Here is a 15,193-nt window from a genome sequence, read left to right as displayed (position 1 = left end):
TTCCAAATACTAGTTTGGTACATTTTAGATGTTGAGGGTCAGTCACCTCTTTTTAGGAATAGAAACACTCACTCTTGACAGGTCAGGGCCAGCATTACATCCAAACAATAGATATTTAAAGTTTCCAAATTCAAACTGGTTAACATTAGATATCAGACATAGCCCAAAATAGAGCTGTCTTGCTCAGAAGGTAGTATTTTGAGTCCCTATACCAATTCTGGGTTGCATGCATTTTACTTATTAGCTTTATCTGAAGACTAGGAACCTGAGCATGGCCAGGTATCACACAAGGACAAAGGTGAACAGTAATTTCACCACATGACATTGAATTGCCCCCTCTGCTAGCCAGTGGACTTCTGGGGAAGGCTTGGTTCATGGGATACCGTTGGATACCCTCTAACCTGTTTAGAGTTATAAACTCTAAACCAATCACCCTCCAGAGGGGATGAATCCAAGTCAGAAGTTAGAAAGATACAAGAGCCCTGCTAATGAGAAATTAGCAGGCAGTACTTACATCCTATAAGTGCGATACATAATTCTGTCCACGGAAAAGCAGTGAAAGAAGGCACAAGACTATTTAGAAGTGGTTTTGAGACAAAGACAAAGACAATGAAGACTGAAGGATTAAACATTTGGGTACAAGACATTTCTCCAGACACTCTGGCATGCATGGTAATGGCTACAGGAACTCAAGATTATGTTACAGGATAAACACTAAGCACACAAGGCAAAGGCCACTTGAGAAGTTCTCAGATCACTGTCTCCATCTACCTACTTGAGTTTGGAGGACATGTCTTCGGCTGGTCCCTTGCGCAGCATGTTGGCGTTGGAGTTTACGCTCTGTGTGCGTGGAGGTTTCTCCTCCATCTGTTTCACTGGGGCAGCCGAAGGCCTCTTTGCTGACCGCTTAATCCTCTCCTCGAGCATGCTCATATCCTTTTCAGAGAGCTGGAAAATGAAGCCGAATTATACTTCTTAGAATGCCACTCTACCACAATATGAGGACAATTAAAAACCTAACTGGAAAGTCCAGACTCAATATCCATTCACATATTGAAGCAAGCAGAACCTACTATGTTCGGGTATATTTATTTTCAAAACACTAGCTACATTTAAAATAAACTATTGCTGGGGCGCCTGGGTGGCTCAGTGGGTTAAGCCTCTGCCTTCGGCTCGGGTCATGATCCCAGGATCCTGGGATCAAGCCCCACATCGGGCTTTCTGCTCCGCAGGGAGCCTGCTTCCTCCCCTCTCTCTGCCTGCCTCTCTGCCTAGTTGTGATTTCTCTCTGTCAAATAAATAAAATATTAAAAAATAAAATAAGATAAAATAAACTATTGCTAAAACCTGATAAATTAGAGAATCTATGAAAGAAGGCAAGGATATAAAAGGAAAAGCTATTAGTAACTACAAATGAAAAGGTCAAAGATTAAATGACGCTTCCTCATGTTTGCTGTGTCAGCACTAACTATGTGAGCGAAAGGCAAGAAGCTTCCCTGCTGATCATCTGTAAAATTCCCATCTGCTTTATCTCCTTCACTGACCTGTAGTGAGGATGTAAACAGATTAATACAGGTAAAGATGTGTAAAAACCGTGTAAATACACGTAATACTTGGAGGTCACTGGAGGGAAGGCCTGAGGTGCAACCATGAGTGGCCAGGTCAAAGTCAGCAATCACAAGCAGCACCAGATGGGTCTGCAGAGTCTGGCTCATGGCTCTTCTCATCTGACAGGTACCAGAATCTACATTATACATGTGAGTACCTATTCACTAAAAACTAAACGTGCTGAAAATTATAGAGCAGGTTTCTAGGCAGAATCTAAATCCCAGACTAGCTCAGAATATGATTCAAAAACAGTTCTTGTTTCTAAAGCAAATGGTATGAATAGAAGGTACAGAGAAGAAAATGTGGTTTCCAGTAAGACAGAGCATAAATGTCCTACCGATCAGACACTCTCAGGGGTTCGTCTGAACTCTAGGACACACGAATGGCTTGAGTTTATAACACAAAGTGGTAAAAACTGAGCTAGAGTTGTGATAGTATGCAATTCGCGACATGCTGAAATGTTCAGAGCAAAGTCACTCACAGTTCCAATGAGCTTGAACACCTGATCCCCGTGCACGTTGTACACAGTGACGATGGTATTGAGGGCAGCATTGCGCACAGCGTTGTCACGGTCTCCTATGTGAATTGCAATCTCCTTTAAGGCTTTCCCTGGGGTTGGTTGGCAAACGTTCATGCCATAGGACTCGACCAGACACCCCAGTTCTTCCAGGCACTCTGATGGGGGAGAGAGGTTAGATTAATGAGACCCAAGACACATTCGGCTTAGAGACCTATCTTTACTAGATACATTTTACTGGGCGTACATGAAGAGCTACGATCTTATTCTGGCTCTGCCTAGCATTTTTCCTTGTTTACTGCCTTTTGATAAAACATACAACCAAATAATACTGTCCCAGCAAGTGCTCCTGGAAGAAAGGGATGCCTGTGAGTCAGATGGCCCCTGTGCACTTGATTTTGTCACCAGGGTGGTACTGGGTGGTGCCCGTATCACCTTATACTGGCTCCACCAGTGTGCAACTCATCACTCTCACAGTCCAAATCGGAAGGCTGGAATCAACCATGCCGACAGTGAAGAAATGTCCTTGGTTCATCTACAAACTATTTCTTTTAGAGGTCACTGCTGCACAGACTCATGCCTCAGTTTAAATTTTTGCTTCACCTGCTCTCTGCTTAGAGTTTTTGGATTTGGTTCCTTCCATGATGAAGGGGAACATCTTGCTGGCTGGGTAGACAAGGCACATCCGGTTCAGGATGGCACGGACATCTTTACGAATGACATCCTTTGGTTCTCCAACCTAGTCGACAAGGAAAATAACGATTGAGGCAGTTCCTGAGTGACAAAATGTCCTCTTATGCGTCCCACATCTTGGGAGAATAGGGGCATGGGAATGAGCAGGGGAAGGTATCATCGCAGAATAAATGGAAAAGGGAGAGGGAATAAAGGATGGGAGCTGAGGTCAGCTGGGAAGTTGGGCAGTCTTCCAGAGTGAGAACAACGCATTACCTTGAGGATGAGATAGGGGATGAAGGAAGATGCTTCATTCTCAGTAAGATGATACTCCTCCTCACTTAGCAGGGTGAAGAGCAATTTTAAATATTCTAGGGCTTTCATCAGGACGCTTGTATTAGTGTCAAAAAACCGCAGGGTAAGCCACTTTAAGATAAGATCCAGGCAACCAATAACACCCTCTTTTTCACTCTCCAAGTGCTTAAGACAAAAGACAAATAAGAATAAAAATTTTAAGTTCTAGATTTTACTGGAGTCCAAGAAGAAAATGGCAGATTTCTAAGATTCTATTTAAGACCTAAAATTATGAGAGTCATTTATTCTATCAAATAATACAACAGCTCTAAAGCCAAAGAATATGGTATATTCTAGTTCCTTCTCAAGTCACATTAACTTCTGGTTATTTCACAAGGCTTAGTATTTTCATGGATCTGAGATACACGTCTACTTATCTACTGGAAACCTACATCAACCATGACAGCAAGGGCTTTATTATGATGCTGAAAGTCTGAGTGAAACATTTCATCTTGTAACCACTTAGCCACACAGCTAGACATCTGGGTCTTTAGTTGCTCAATGTATTCATCCCGTGGAGTAGTGAAATTCCACTTCAGCACCTGAAAAATAACAGGGAAAGGGGACTATAAGATGTTCAACTGAAATGAGGTAGAGAATTCTATTTAAAGCTGCTGCAAAAATCAATGTAAGGATATTTTAAAATTCGACAAGATTAATTTGTAATTAAATATGAATGCAAAATGTATTAGCAAGCAATCATACTTCTGGAAGCTTAACTCTTAACATCTTCTAGGAATAGAATATTCAGCAATTCTCACTAGAAAAATCAATGCCCTATTATTGTATAACACAGTGATACTACTGGTACAATTTTAAAAAAGGGAAAATTTGTAGTATCTATCAAAATTAAATATGTACATACATTCTAGTAGGAGTTTAATAAAGATACATTCACATATGTGCACAAGTACCTACATTCAAAGATGCTCATGGCAAGATAGTTTATAATAGTGAAAGACTAGAAGCAACCTAAATGTTTATATTATGGGTTGGGGATAAAGACAGGTACATACACGTGATGTACCAATAAAGAGAATGAATGTATATATGCATGTAGTCATGTATTGACTTTTAAAATATTTCAAACATTAAAAGAAAAAAGCAAAATACAGAACAAAGATTATAGCACGTTCCCCTGTGTCTAAAAAGCGCTACATATTTACAAACCTATGACTGTATAAACGAAATAGTCATACTTCTGGAGTAATACACAAAAACACTGGTAATAATATTTTCCCTGTGGAGGGAGACTAAAGGGAGACATGCCTCTTATACTATACTCTGCACTTTTCATACTGCTTGGTTTTTTTTTAAACCATATTATTTTGACAAAAAATTTAACTGCCTAATAATACCAAAATAATATAAAAAGAGAAATGACGGAATTAGACAGTCACCAGATATGTCTTTTGAGGTATCAGGTACAAAAAGGATTAAACAGGTAGCCTACTACAAATGTGTAGTTGATAAAAATCAATGAATATTTTCCATTTTGTGATTATAAAAATTAAAACTTCTGTTTCCATTTGGAAGAAGAACAGGCAATAGCTCCATTCTGTAGTTCCTTTTGTAGGAAATAATACTCCCATAAACCTAAGAGAAACAAGCTATAGTTCATAAGCAAAGATTCAGTTCATTATTAGGTATTTCAATAATGAAATGAATTCCAGACATTTTTGATTACAAAACAAAATAATAATAATTACAGAACAAAATAGAAAGCAAAAAATTCCTGAGAGTTCTTGTCCCTTCCTTACCTTTAATCCTTTTTCATCTTTCATTCTTTGTTCTTTTCCATTTGGCACAACAATGAAAATAGGACCAGATTTGTCTTCATCCTCCTTTAAGCTGGTTTTGCTGGGCACTTTCTTTCCTTGCGCACTCTACAGCCAAGGTTCAGGGAACGCTGGTTAGCTAGGGTACTAGTCCTTGGGAATATGATGTTATTGCCCGGTGAGCGGGCTCTCTATAAAACAGACACTATCAAAATTATATTCCCCATGGGCGATTGCCTTCGGCTCAGGTCATGATCCCAGACTTCCAGGATCGAGTCCCGCATCGGGCTCCCAGCTCTTTGGGGAGTCTGCTTCTCCCTTTGACCTCCTCCTCTCTCATGCTCTCTCTCACTCATTCTCTCTCAAATAAATAAATAAAATCTTTAAAAAAAATTATATTCCCCATGAAAGAAACAGATGAGCCACAGAATCTTGCACATACTATGCTTTTGCACATTTCCAGAAATATGTGTTTGTTTGCTTGTTTCTTCTTTTTTTTTTAAAGTGGCTCTATGCCCAATATGGAGCCCAAAATGGGGCTTGAACTCATGACCCTGAGATTAAGATCTGAGCTGAGATCAAGAGTCAGATGCTTAACCAACTGAGCCACCTAGGTGTCCCACCAAAATTTTTTTTTGAGAGGGAGTATGAGCCAATGTGTGTGTATGTTGGGGCAGGGGGAAGTAGAGAGAAAGAGGGAGAAGAGAATCTTTTAAGCAGGCTCCATGCTCTGAACACGGAGCACAACACAGGGCTCAGTCTCACAACAAAGACTAAAACCTGAGCTGAAATCAAGAGTTGGATGCCCAACTAACTGAACCACCCAGGGGCTCCCAGAAATGTTTTTAATATATTCTCAAGTAACTGTGGGTTACCTTGGACTGGCATGTAATATAGGTGGAAAAACTCTTATTATAATCTGTCATTGGTCTGGGTCATAGACTCTTTGTTTACTGGCCAGCTTTCAAAAAAAGAAAAAGATTTTATTTATCTCTTTGACAGAGTGGGGGAGGGGGAGAGAGCACAAGCATGGAGAGGAGCAGGCAGAGGGAGAGGGAGAAGCAAACTCCCCATGAGAAGGGAGCCCAACATGGGGTTTGATCCCAAGACCCTGGGATCATGACTTGAGCCCAAAGTAGACACTTATCCAACTGAGCCACCCAGGCGCCCCAGACAGCTTTCTTTCTTAAAATCTTCAACACCATTTACAGCTTTCCATATTATTGACATTTCGAATGGCATTTACACGTCTAAGTCAAGAAAGCTTTTCTGCCCCTCTGCATATAAAATGTATCTCTATTACATCATTATTAACTGGAGATGCTCTGAACCTGTTTCTAGAGAAACCTGCTCAAGACATTTTAAAGAATTATTAAAGTGGTTCTGAAAATAATCTGAGATTTTGAATCTTTGTATCAGATGGAAAGAAAATAGCGAACACTCAGAATATGTATTTAAAGTAATACCGGAGGGGTGCCTGGGTGGCTCAGTGGGTTAAAGCCTCTGCCTTTGCCTCAGGTCATGATCCCAGGGTCCTGGGATCGAGCCCCGCATCGGGCTCTCTGCTCAGGAGGGAGCCTGCTTCCAGCTCTGTCTCTCTGCCTGCCTCTCTGCCTACTTGTGATCTGTCAAATAAATAAAATCTTTAAAAAAAAATAAAGTAATACTTGAATTTTAAAACTGGGATCATTATTACTTATTAATATAAATGCATCAAGAGTCTGTTATTTCTAGTAGGCCAGAATTTCTTTCTAGTTCAAACACTGAAGTCATTCAGTCAAAACAAGTGTGAGATCATTTATGTGAAACTGTTTCGTAAACTGCAAAAGACTGGGGAAAAAAGTACAGCATTAAGAACAGAGTCAAGGGGCGCCTGGGTGGCTCAGTGGGTTAAGCCGCTGCCTTCGGCTCAGGTCATGATCTTGGGGTCCTGGGATTGAGTCCCGCATCGGGCTCTCTGCTCAGCAGGGAGCCTGCTTCCCTCTCTCTCTCTGCCTGCCTCTCTGCCTACTTGTGATTTCCTCTCTGTCAAATAAATAAATAAAATCTTAAAAAAAAAAAAAGAACAGAGTCAAAAATACTTAAAACACTTGTGATCAAAATACTAAAATAAGCACTTGTTAAATTTGGGATGAGGACAGTGGGGAGGACGGACAGGAAAAGAACAGCCTTCACTGGACGGTTTAGAAGATAATTATCTATTTAAAGTAATACTGAGTTAAAGGACCATGCATAGGGAAGGAAACAAATAACTAATACTCAAACGAATGGCCAGCGTGTCCATTGTATATGAGCATATAATAATAAATGTACTGGGGCCGCCTGGGTGGCTCAGTCCGTTAAGACCCAACTTTTAGTTTCAACTCAGGTCATTACCTCACAAATCATGAGCCAGAGCCCTGCGTCAGGCTCTGCACTCAGCAGGGAGTCTGCTTGAGGATTCTCTCCCTCTGCCGCTACCCTAGCTTGGGCTCACTTTCTCTTTCTCTCTCAAATAAATAAATCTTTAAAAAAAAAAAAAAAAAAGAAAGAAAAGAAAAGGAGTAGAGGCACACCTGGGTGGCTCAGCTGGTTAAGTGCCTGCCTTTGGCTCAGATCATAATTCCAGAGTTCTGGAATCGAGCCCCACATTGGGCTCCCTACTCCGTGGGCAGCCTGCTTCTCCCTCTGTCTCTGCCCTTCCTCCCTGCTCGTGCTCTCACTCACGCCCTCTCTCTTCCTCAGATAAACAAAACCTTAAAAAAACAGTAGTAATGCTCTTTCAGACATAATATGACCTCTCCTAATAGAGTGACCCGATGTATAAAACACACTTAAGAGCAATTCTGCGTCTAAGTATGCAGAGCTAACATACCTTTGCTTTAGAGGAAACTCCTAGAGCTTTGGCCTTTTTCGGATCAGGCTTGGTTTCTACAGTACTGGAAACAGAATCTTCAACAGGTGCTTTGAGGAAAAAAGGCATCTACTATAAATATAAATTCTAACAAACATCACTTTATTCTAAGCAGATTAAATACATAATGATGTGAAAACCTACAGTTTTAACTGTCAATTTAGAAAGTATTTTCAATTAGATTTTTTCCTAATCTTTTTTTCTGCCTGAATTCCTCTTTAAGCATAACCCTAAGACATTAACTCAATAAATCTACATCTACTTTGCCAACAGTTAAGTCGAGGTTTTAAAACTATTTTCTAAATAATTTAAAAAACCCTTTTTCCTAGATTGATACTTCCTTAGGGGGAGGGTTTATAATCTTTGACGCTCATTCTTTACCATATAGCAGGATTCCTACAGATATTATAATTGAATAAATCCTTTGATACCAACAGTCTTAAACATGTACAATTTCTACCTCTATAGCATCAATAGTTTGTATCCCACTAAAGAGAATAATATTTTATTTATTAAGCAGTAGGTCTAGAGAAATAGTAGTTACAGATTGGAGTTTTATTTATACATAATGGAATTATAACATTAGGGTGAAGAAATCAAGACTTTTCTCTAAAGGATTAGCAAATATTAGAACGGATCAGCAAACAGGCACTGCAGTAGAAGGAGAACTCATCTGGGAATAGGGAAGAGGAATTCTATGCTGGTTTAGACTGACTGGCTGTCCTTGTGCCACTCACTTAATCTTTTGGGTTTCCTTGTCTCTTAATAAAGGGATTAGACTAGATGGTCCCAGTTTCCCCCCTCTAACTATAATACCCAATAGCAGAAAACGTGTGGAAACCTTAAAAATAGGATGGAACACTCCCTTTCTGGAGTATTTCAATGTGCTATTCTGAAATCCCTTTTTGGAATTGGAAACCAAATTAAGCATCTTCATACCTTCAGCACAATTCCTGGCCTAAAACTTGACAAATATGTTTGTGGTAGAAGGGTAAGGAGGGAGGGAGGGAAGAAGATGGGAGGGCCTAGGATCTCAGCTGTTTGGAAGTACAATAAGAAATGAAGGCTCGTTTCTTTTCAGAGTTCCCCTGGGCTACTTTCTTCCCCCTTAACCCTCTCAAAACAGAGTTACCTGAAGCTGGCTGGAATTTGGCTGGAGCTGACCCTCCCATTGGTTTGGAAGTTGCTTTAGCAGATGCAGCAGGCTTGGCTGGCATGTTAGCTTTGGCTTTCTCTAGCATGGCCAATACCTGATCTTTAGAGGTTGGCTAGGGAGACAACATAACAGGCGAAGTGAGATGCCACATACATGATACACTCATACTATGCTTACTAACAGAGCTGCTGTTAAACACATCACTGAGCACCTAGTTTTGAAATACCTATGAAGTAAGGGAGGCGGCACACAGTGCAAGAGAAGTAACACACATTATGAAGTCATACTAAATTAACTACCATTCTAGAAGGTCACAACTTTTGCCCCTGCAGAGTCAAGTTCTTGGGAGTTCAAGATATTTTTGCTCTCACTGGGATTTCAAGAGAGACTCCTAGGAGGTAATATGATCTCTTGCCTATATATACTCATGTTCAATATTTCTCTAATGGCTTTTAACAGCAGCAACCACAAGAAGTAGTACCTTTAATTTCCCGGTAGCCTTGGCCATTTTCTCATATCCCAGATGCATCATGAAGAATGGCAAGGCGTCTTGGGCCTTTTTCCGCACATCTCCATTGCGATCTTCTAGGCACGAGTAGAGATGAGGAACACAAAGGATAAGGTCTGTGGGGGTGGAACGAAGAGTCGGGAGTTTCTCAGCCAGCCAGCCCAGAAGCTGCCAAAAGAAATAAAGATCGGTTACACACTTCAAGTGGAAAATTATTACTTATAATCTTAGGCTTAATGATCGTATCAGTACTGAACACTACAACTTTCCAATATAAAATCAGTAATTTTCACTGTTCAAGAACAATGCTATATTTAAATGATATATGCAAAGATGACTATTTTCTTTAAGTAAGGACATGGTTCTTTGGACCACACTTGGGTATTAAACTACAAAGCTTTAATAGTTCTTAATGCATTTTACAGATGAAAATTTTTCCCTTATCTTTTAAAAAAATTCTAAGAATTACTCGGCTAGAGAAGATGTAGAACATTTATTTGATCAGGAGAGGACAAATTCTGCCAGGACTTCTGTTTTCAGCCCCATATTGACAGTTTTTCTCTATTCTTCCCAAATAATTCATATCTGTAATAGAAGTGTTTTTTTTTTTTAAGACTTTTATTTGAGAGAGAGAGAAAGTGAGAGAGAGCATGAGAGGGGAGAATGTCAGAGGGAGAAGCAGACCTCCCATGGAGTTGGGAGCCCGATGTGGGACTCAAACCCGGGATGCCAGGATCATGACCTGAGTCGAAGGCAGTTGCTCAACCAGCTGAGCTACCCAGGCACCCTTAATTGAAGATAATTCAATTTATTGCGATAACTGTAGTCACATAGAGTTACAGGAAATAATACAGAGATCCCATGCACTCAGTTTCCTCTAACAGTAGCACTTTATAAAATTATACTATAGTATCACAACCAGGATCTGACATTGATACAATCCACTGGTCCTGTTCAGACTGCCCAGCTTTGCCGTTCTCATTTGTGTCTATACCTATATTTAGTTCTATGATTTTATCACAAATATGTTACTACATCTGACACCACAGTTAAGATTTTAAACAGTTCCATTGCAAGGATCCCTCATATTGTCTCCTCTATAACCACAGGCATCTCCCTTATCCCATTCCAATCCCTGACAACTACTAATCTGTTCTCCATTTCTAAAATTTTGTCAGTTTATTTTATTTTATTTTATTTATTTATTTATTTTTTTAAAGATTTTATTTATTTATTTGACAGAGAGAGAGATCACAAGTAGGCAGAGGCAGGCAGAGAGAGAGGAGGAAGCAGACTCCCCGCGGAGCGGAGAGCCCGATGCGGGGCTCGATCCCAGGACCCTGAGATCACGACCCGAGCCGAAGGCAGCGGCCCAATCCACTGAGCCACCCAGGCGCCCCAGTTTATTTTATTTTTTTAAAAAGATTTTATTTATTTATCTGACAGAAAGAGAGACAGTGAGAGAGGGAACACAAGCAGGGGGAGTGGAAGAGGGAGAAACAGACTCTCCGCGGAGCAGGGAGCCTTGATGTGGGGCTCAATTCCAGGACCCTGGGATCATGATCTGAGCTGAAGGCAGACGCTTAATGACTGAGCCACCCAGGAACCCCTAAAATTTTGTCATTTTAAATATACTCCACAAATGGAATCATATGGTATATAATTGTTTGGAGCTGGGTTTTGCCACTCAACATAATTCTTTGGAGATTTAACTCAATTGTTGCTCGTTACCAGTGAATCTTTTAATCCTAAATAGTATTACCATATGGACTTATGAAGGATATTTGGGCTGTTTCCATTTTTTGGCTATCATGAATGAAGCTGCTATGAACATTTGTGTATAGATTCCTTTGCAGACAGAAATTTTCGTTTTTATGGAATAAATGCACAAGATCACAATTGCTGGTTCATATAGTAATTGTAAGTTCAGTTTGGGGGTTTATAAAAAAAGATTTATGGGGCGCCTGGGTGGCTCAGTGGGCTAAAGCCTCTGCCTTTGGCTCGGGTCATGATCCTGGGGTCCTGGGATCGAGCCCCGCGTCGGGCTCTGCTCAGCGGGGAGCCTGCTTCCCCCCTCCCTTCCTGCCTGCCTCTCTGCCTGCTCGTGGTCTCTGTCAAATGAATACAAAATCTTTAAAAAAAAAATTTATTTACTTTAGAGAAAGAGGGCATGCGCATGTGAGTGTAGAGTGAAGCAGAGGGAGGGCGGGGGGAGAGAGAGGGAGAGAATCCCAAACAGACTGCCCACTGAGCCCAGAACTCGACAGGGAGCTCAGTCTCATGACCTTGAGATCATGACCGGAGCCGAAATCAAGAGTTGGACACTTACTGACTGAGGAACCCAGACACCCTGCAGATGTTTAGTTTTGTAAGAAAATGCCAAACTCTTTCGTAGAGTGGGTGTACCATTTTATATTTCCTCCAGCAGAGTGTTCAAATTTCTCCACCTCCTTGCCAGCATTTGGTGTTAAAATTATTTTTTTATTCCAGTAATTCTGATAGTTGTAGAGTGATGTGTCACTGTAGTTTTAATTTGCATTTCCTGTATGGCTAATCATACTGAATAACATCTATGGGCTTATTTGCCACCTGCATATCCTCTTCAGTGAAACATCTGTTCATGTCTTTTGCCCATTTTTTTTTTTTTAAGTAGACTCTATGCCTAAGATGGAACTGTAAAATCATGACAGAGATCAAGAGTCATATGCTCTACCCACCAACTGATCCAGCTGGGTGCCCCATCTTTCTTTCTTTTTTTTTTTTTTTTTTATGGTTTTGAAAATTCTTTTTTTTTTTAAGATTTTATTTATTTATTTGTCAGAGAGAGAGCACAAGCAGGGGGGAGCAGCAGGCAGAGGGAGAAGCAGGTTCCCTGCTGAGCAAGGAGCCCAATGCGGAACTCGATCTCAGGACCCCGGGATTATGACCTAAGCCGAAGGTAGACACTTAACCAACTGAGCCACCCAGGCGTCCCGAGAATTCTTTACAAATTTTATATAATGTTTATCAGATACCGAGTTAGCAAATACTTTCTCCTGTGGTGTAGCTACCTTTTCCTCATTTTCGCATGGTCTTTTGCAGAGCAAAAGTTCTTAATTTTTATGAGGTCCAATTTATCAATTTTTTCTATTGAAGGGATTGTGGTTTTGGTGTCAAGTCTAAGAATTCTTTGCCTGAAGAATTTCTATATCCTGAAGTTTTTCACCGATATTATCTTTAAAAGTTCTATAGTTTTGGGGCACCTGGGTGGCTCAGTTGATTAAGCGTCCAACTCTTGATTTCAGCTCAGGTCTTGATCTCAGGATCATAAGTTCAAACCCCACCATGAAAAAATAAGTAAAATAAAAGTTCTATAATTTTATAGTCTATGATTAGGTCATGATCCATTTTAAGTTAATGTTTGAATAGGATGGAAGGTTTAGGTTGAAGTTTAGTGTTTTATCTACAGATGTCTAAGGCTCTAGAGTCTTTGTTGAAAAGGCTAGCCTTCCAATGCTAAATTATTTTGGTAATTTTGTCAAAAAACAGTTGATCATATTTGTGTGGGTCTATTTCTGGGTTTCTCTTCAGTTCCACTAACCAGGGTCTGTCCTCCACCTTCCAATCCCATGTAAGTTTGCTGATTATGTTAGCAATACCTAAGTCTTAATATAGGGTACAGTGATTATTTCCATGATTTTTTTCTTTGTCAGGACTGTTTTAGCTAGAATATAAATCTTAGAATAAGCCTGCCTTTGTCTACAAAAAAACTATCTGCAATTTTGATGGGAATTACATTAAACCTATAGATCAATTTGGGGAGAGCTGACATCTCTACTACATTGAGCCTTCCTATCAACCACCACGGCATGTCTCTCCAACTCTTTGGGTCTTCCTTGGACTCTTTTATCAACATTCTGTAATTTTTAGTACACATATTCTATATTTTCTTTGCTAAGTGTACATCTAAGGATGTCATTTTCTTTGGCGTCACTGTAAATTGTACTGTTTATTTGTTTCCATATGTTCACTCTATTATCAAGAAATGTGATTGATTTTGTGTGTTAATTTTGTATCCTGCAATCTTACTGAACTCATTTATTAGTTCTAGGAGTTTACTTGTAGATTCCTTGGGATTTTCTAAGTAGACAGCCATGTTACTGGCCATTAGGGATAGTTTTACTTTTCTTTTTCCAAACTGTTTTTCGTATCTTTTTCTTGCCTTACTGCAGGGACTAGAACTTCCCATATTATGCTAAGAGTGGTGAAAACGGACATTGCTCCCAACCTAGGATGAGCGCATCCAGTCTTTCACCATGCTAAATATAAGTATGACATTATCTATAGAGGTTTTTTGTAGGTGGTCTCTTTTAATTATTTTTTATTTATTTATTTATTTATTTTTTTAAAGATTTTATTTATTTATTTGACAGAGAGAGACACAGCGAGAGAGGGAACATAAGCAGGGGAAGTAGGAGAGGGAGAAGCAGACTCCCTGCCGAGCAGGCAGCCTGATGTGGGGCTTGATCCCAGGACCCTGGGATCATGACCTGAGCTGAAGGCAGATGCTTAACAACTAAGTCACCCAGGTGCCCTGTAGGTGGTCTCTTTTTTTTTTTTTTTTAAAGATATTATTCATTTATTTGACAGAGACAGAGATCACAAGTAGGCAGAGAGGCAGGCAGAAGGGGGGTGGGGAAGCAGGCTCTCCACTGAGCAGAGAGTCTGATGGGCTAGATCCCAGGACTCTGAGATCATGACCTGAGCCAAAGGCAGAGGCTTAACCCATGGAGCTACTCAGGCATCCTGGTGGTCTTTAGTAAGCTGAAGTAATTCTTTTCTATTTCTAACTTGCTCAGAGTTTTTGTCATGAACAGACGTTGGATTTTCTCAAATCCTTTTTTGTGTCAACTGACACAATAATGTGATTTTTCTTCTTTAGTCTGCTGGTATGATGAATTATACTGATGGATTTTTGAATGCTGAATTCTATTTTTATGATCTGATTAAAACCTTTTATTTTACCATTTCAGAGTTCAAGAAACAAGATTTCACAGAAAGGATAGTCCTTTAAAATTTTTTTACTGTTAATGGGCATTTGGGTGGCTCACTTGGTTGAGCAACTAACTTTTGATTTCTGCTCACGTCATGATCTCAGGGTCCTGGGATCAAGCCCCACCTCTGGCTCCTCGCTCAGCGGAAGTCTGCTTGAGGAGTCTCTCCCTCACCCTCTGCTCCTCCCCTCACTCATGTGTGCATGTGTTCTCCTTCTCTCAAATAAAGAAATCTTTTAAAAAAAATTTATTTGTTAAAAAAGTATATGAAAGGGAGGAGAAAAAGATGTACACAGTATAGACCTTCAAGAATTTGGTTTCCTTTTATTAACTGTTTCATAATGAAACTCATTCTGTCCATATAAGCGTATTTATTAGGTAGGTCCACACCTCTAAGAAGGTCAAAGTCATGAGTAAAGCACATATTTGTCGTTCTTACCTCTTGCCTCAAGAAAGGATTTTCCTTTTTGAGCTCTTCAGAAAGATCTTCTCCCTCCAGCCATTCCTTCATGCCTGTCTGTTCTGCCCAAGCATTCACAGTTGCTAAGGCAGCTGCCCGAACATTGTTCTAAATGGAAGAAAGAATTAGTAAAGATAGCATCACTTATGGTTTGGAGGTAGGGAGTGAAAAAGTTTCTTACTTTGGGAACATAAACAACAGAGGTTTCTTTAAG

General features: G+C 40.1%; 1 protein-coding gene and 1 non-coding gene across 5 annotated transcripts in view; both read right to left on the bottom strand.

Annotated features, from left to right (window-relative positions):
• Window positions 1–15,193, bottom strand: part of CKAP5 (cytoskeleton associated protein 5) — a 108,192-nt gene that overhangs the window by 19,494 nt on the left and 73,505 nt on the right. For 3 of the 4 annotated variants that reach the window (XM_046014676.1, XM_046014678.1, XM_046014677.1), the window contains exons 24-34: window positions 14,959–15,087; window positions 9,460–9,654; window positions 8,955–9,090; window positions 7,784–7,872; window positions 4,912–5,037; window positions 3,544–3,693; window positions 3,074–3,277; window positions 2,729–2,864; window positions 2,090–2,283; window positions 776–948; window positions 515–538 (exon numbers count right to left, since the gene is read on the bottom strand). In XM_046014676.1, the coding sequence (XP_045870632.1) occupies window positions 515–538; window positions 776–948; window positions 2,090–2,283; window positions 2,729–2,864; window positions 3,074–3,277; window positions 3,544–3,693; window positions 4,912–5,037; window positions 7,784–7,872; window positions 8,955–9,090; window positions 9,460–9,654; window positions 14,959–15,087 (1,556 nt within the window). The remainder of the gene's footprint in view (window positions 1–514; window positions 539–775; window positions 949–2,089; window positions 2,284–2,728; window positions 2,865–3,073; window positions 3,278–3,543; window positions 3,694–4,911; window positions 5,038–7,783; window positions 7,873–8,954; window positions 9,091–9,459; window positions 9,655–14,958; window positions 15,088–15,193) is intronic. The other variant, XM_046014679.1, reaches the window with a different exon arrangement.
• LOC123950210 lies at window positions 2,493–2,601 on the bottom strand. The gene has a single exon (XR_006820200.1). It is a non-coding gene; the product is annotated as a small nucleolar RNA SNORD67 (small nucleolar RNA).

Source organism: Meles meles, chromosome 8 (assembly GCF_922984935.1).
Source record: "Meles meles chromosome 8, mMelMel3.1 paternal haplotype, whole genome shotgun sequence".
NCBI lineage: Eukaryota > Metazoa > Chordata > Mammalia > Carnivora > Mustelidae > Meles > Meles meles.
This window is presented reverse-complemented; position numbering and strand designations above follow the sequence as displayed.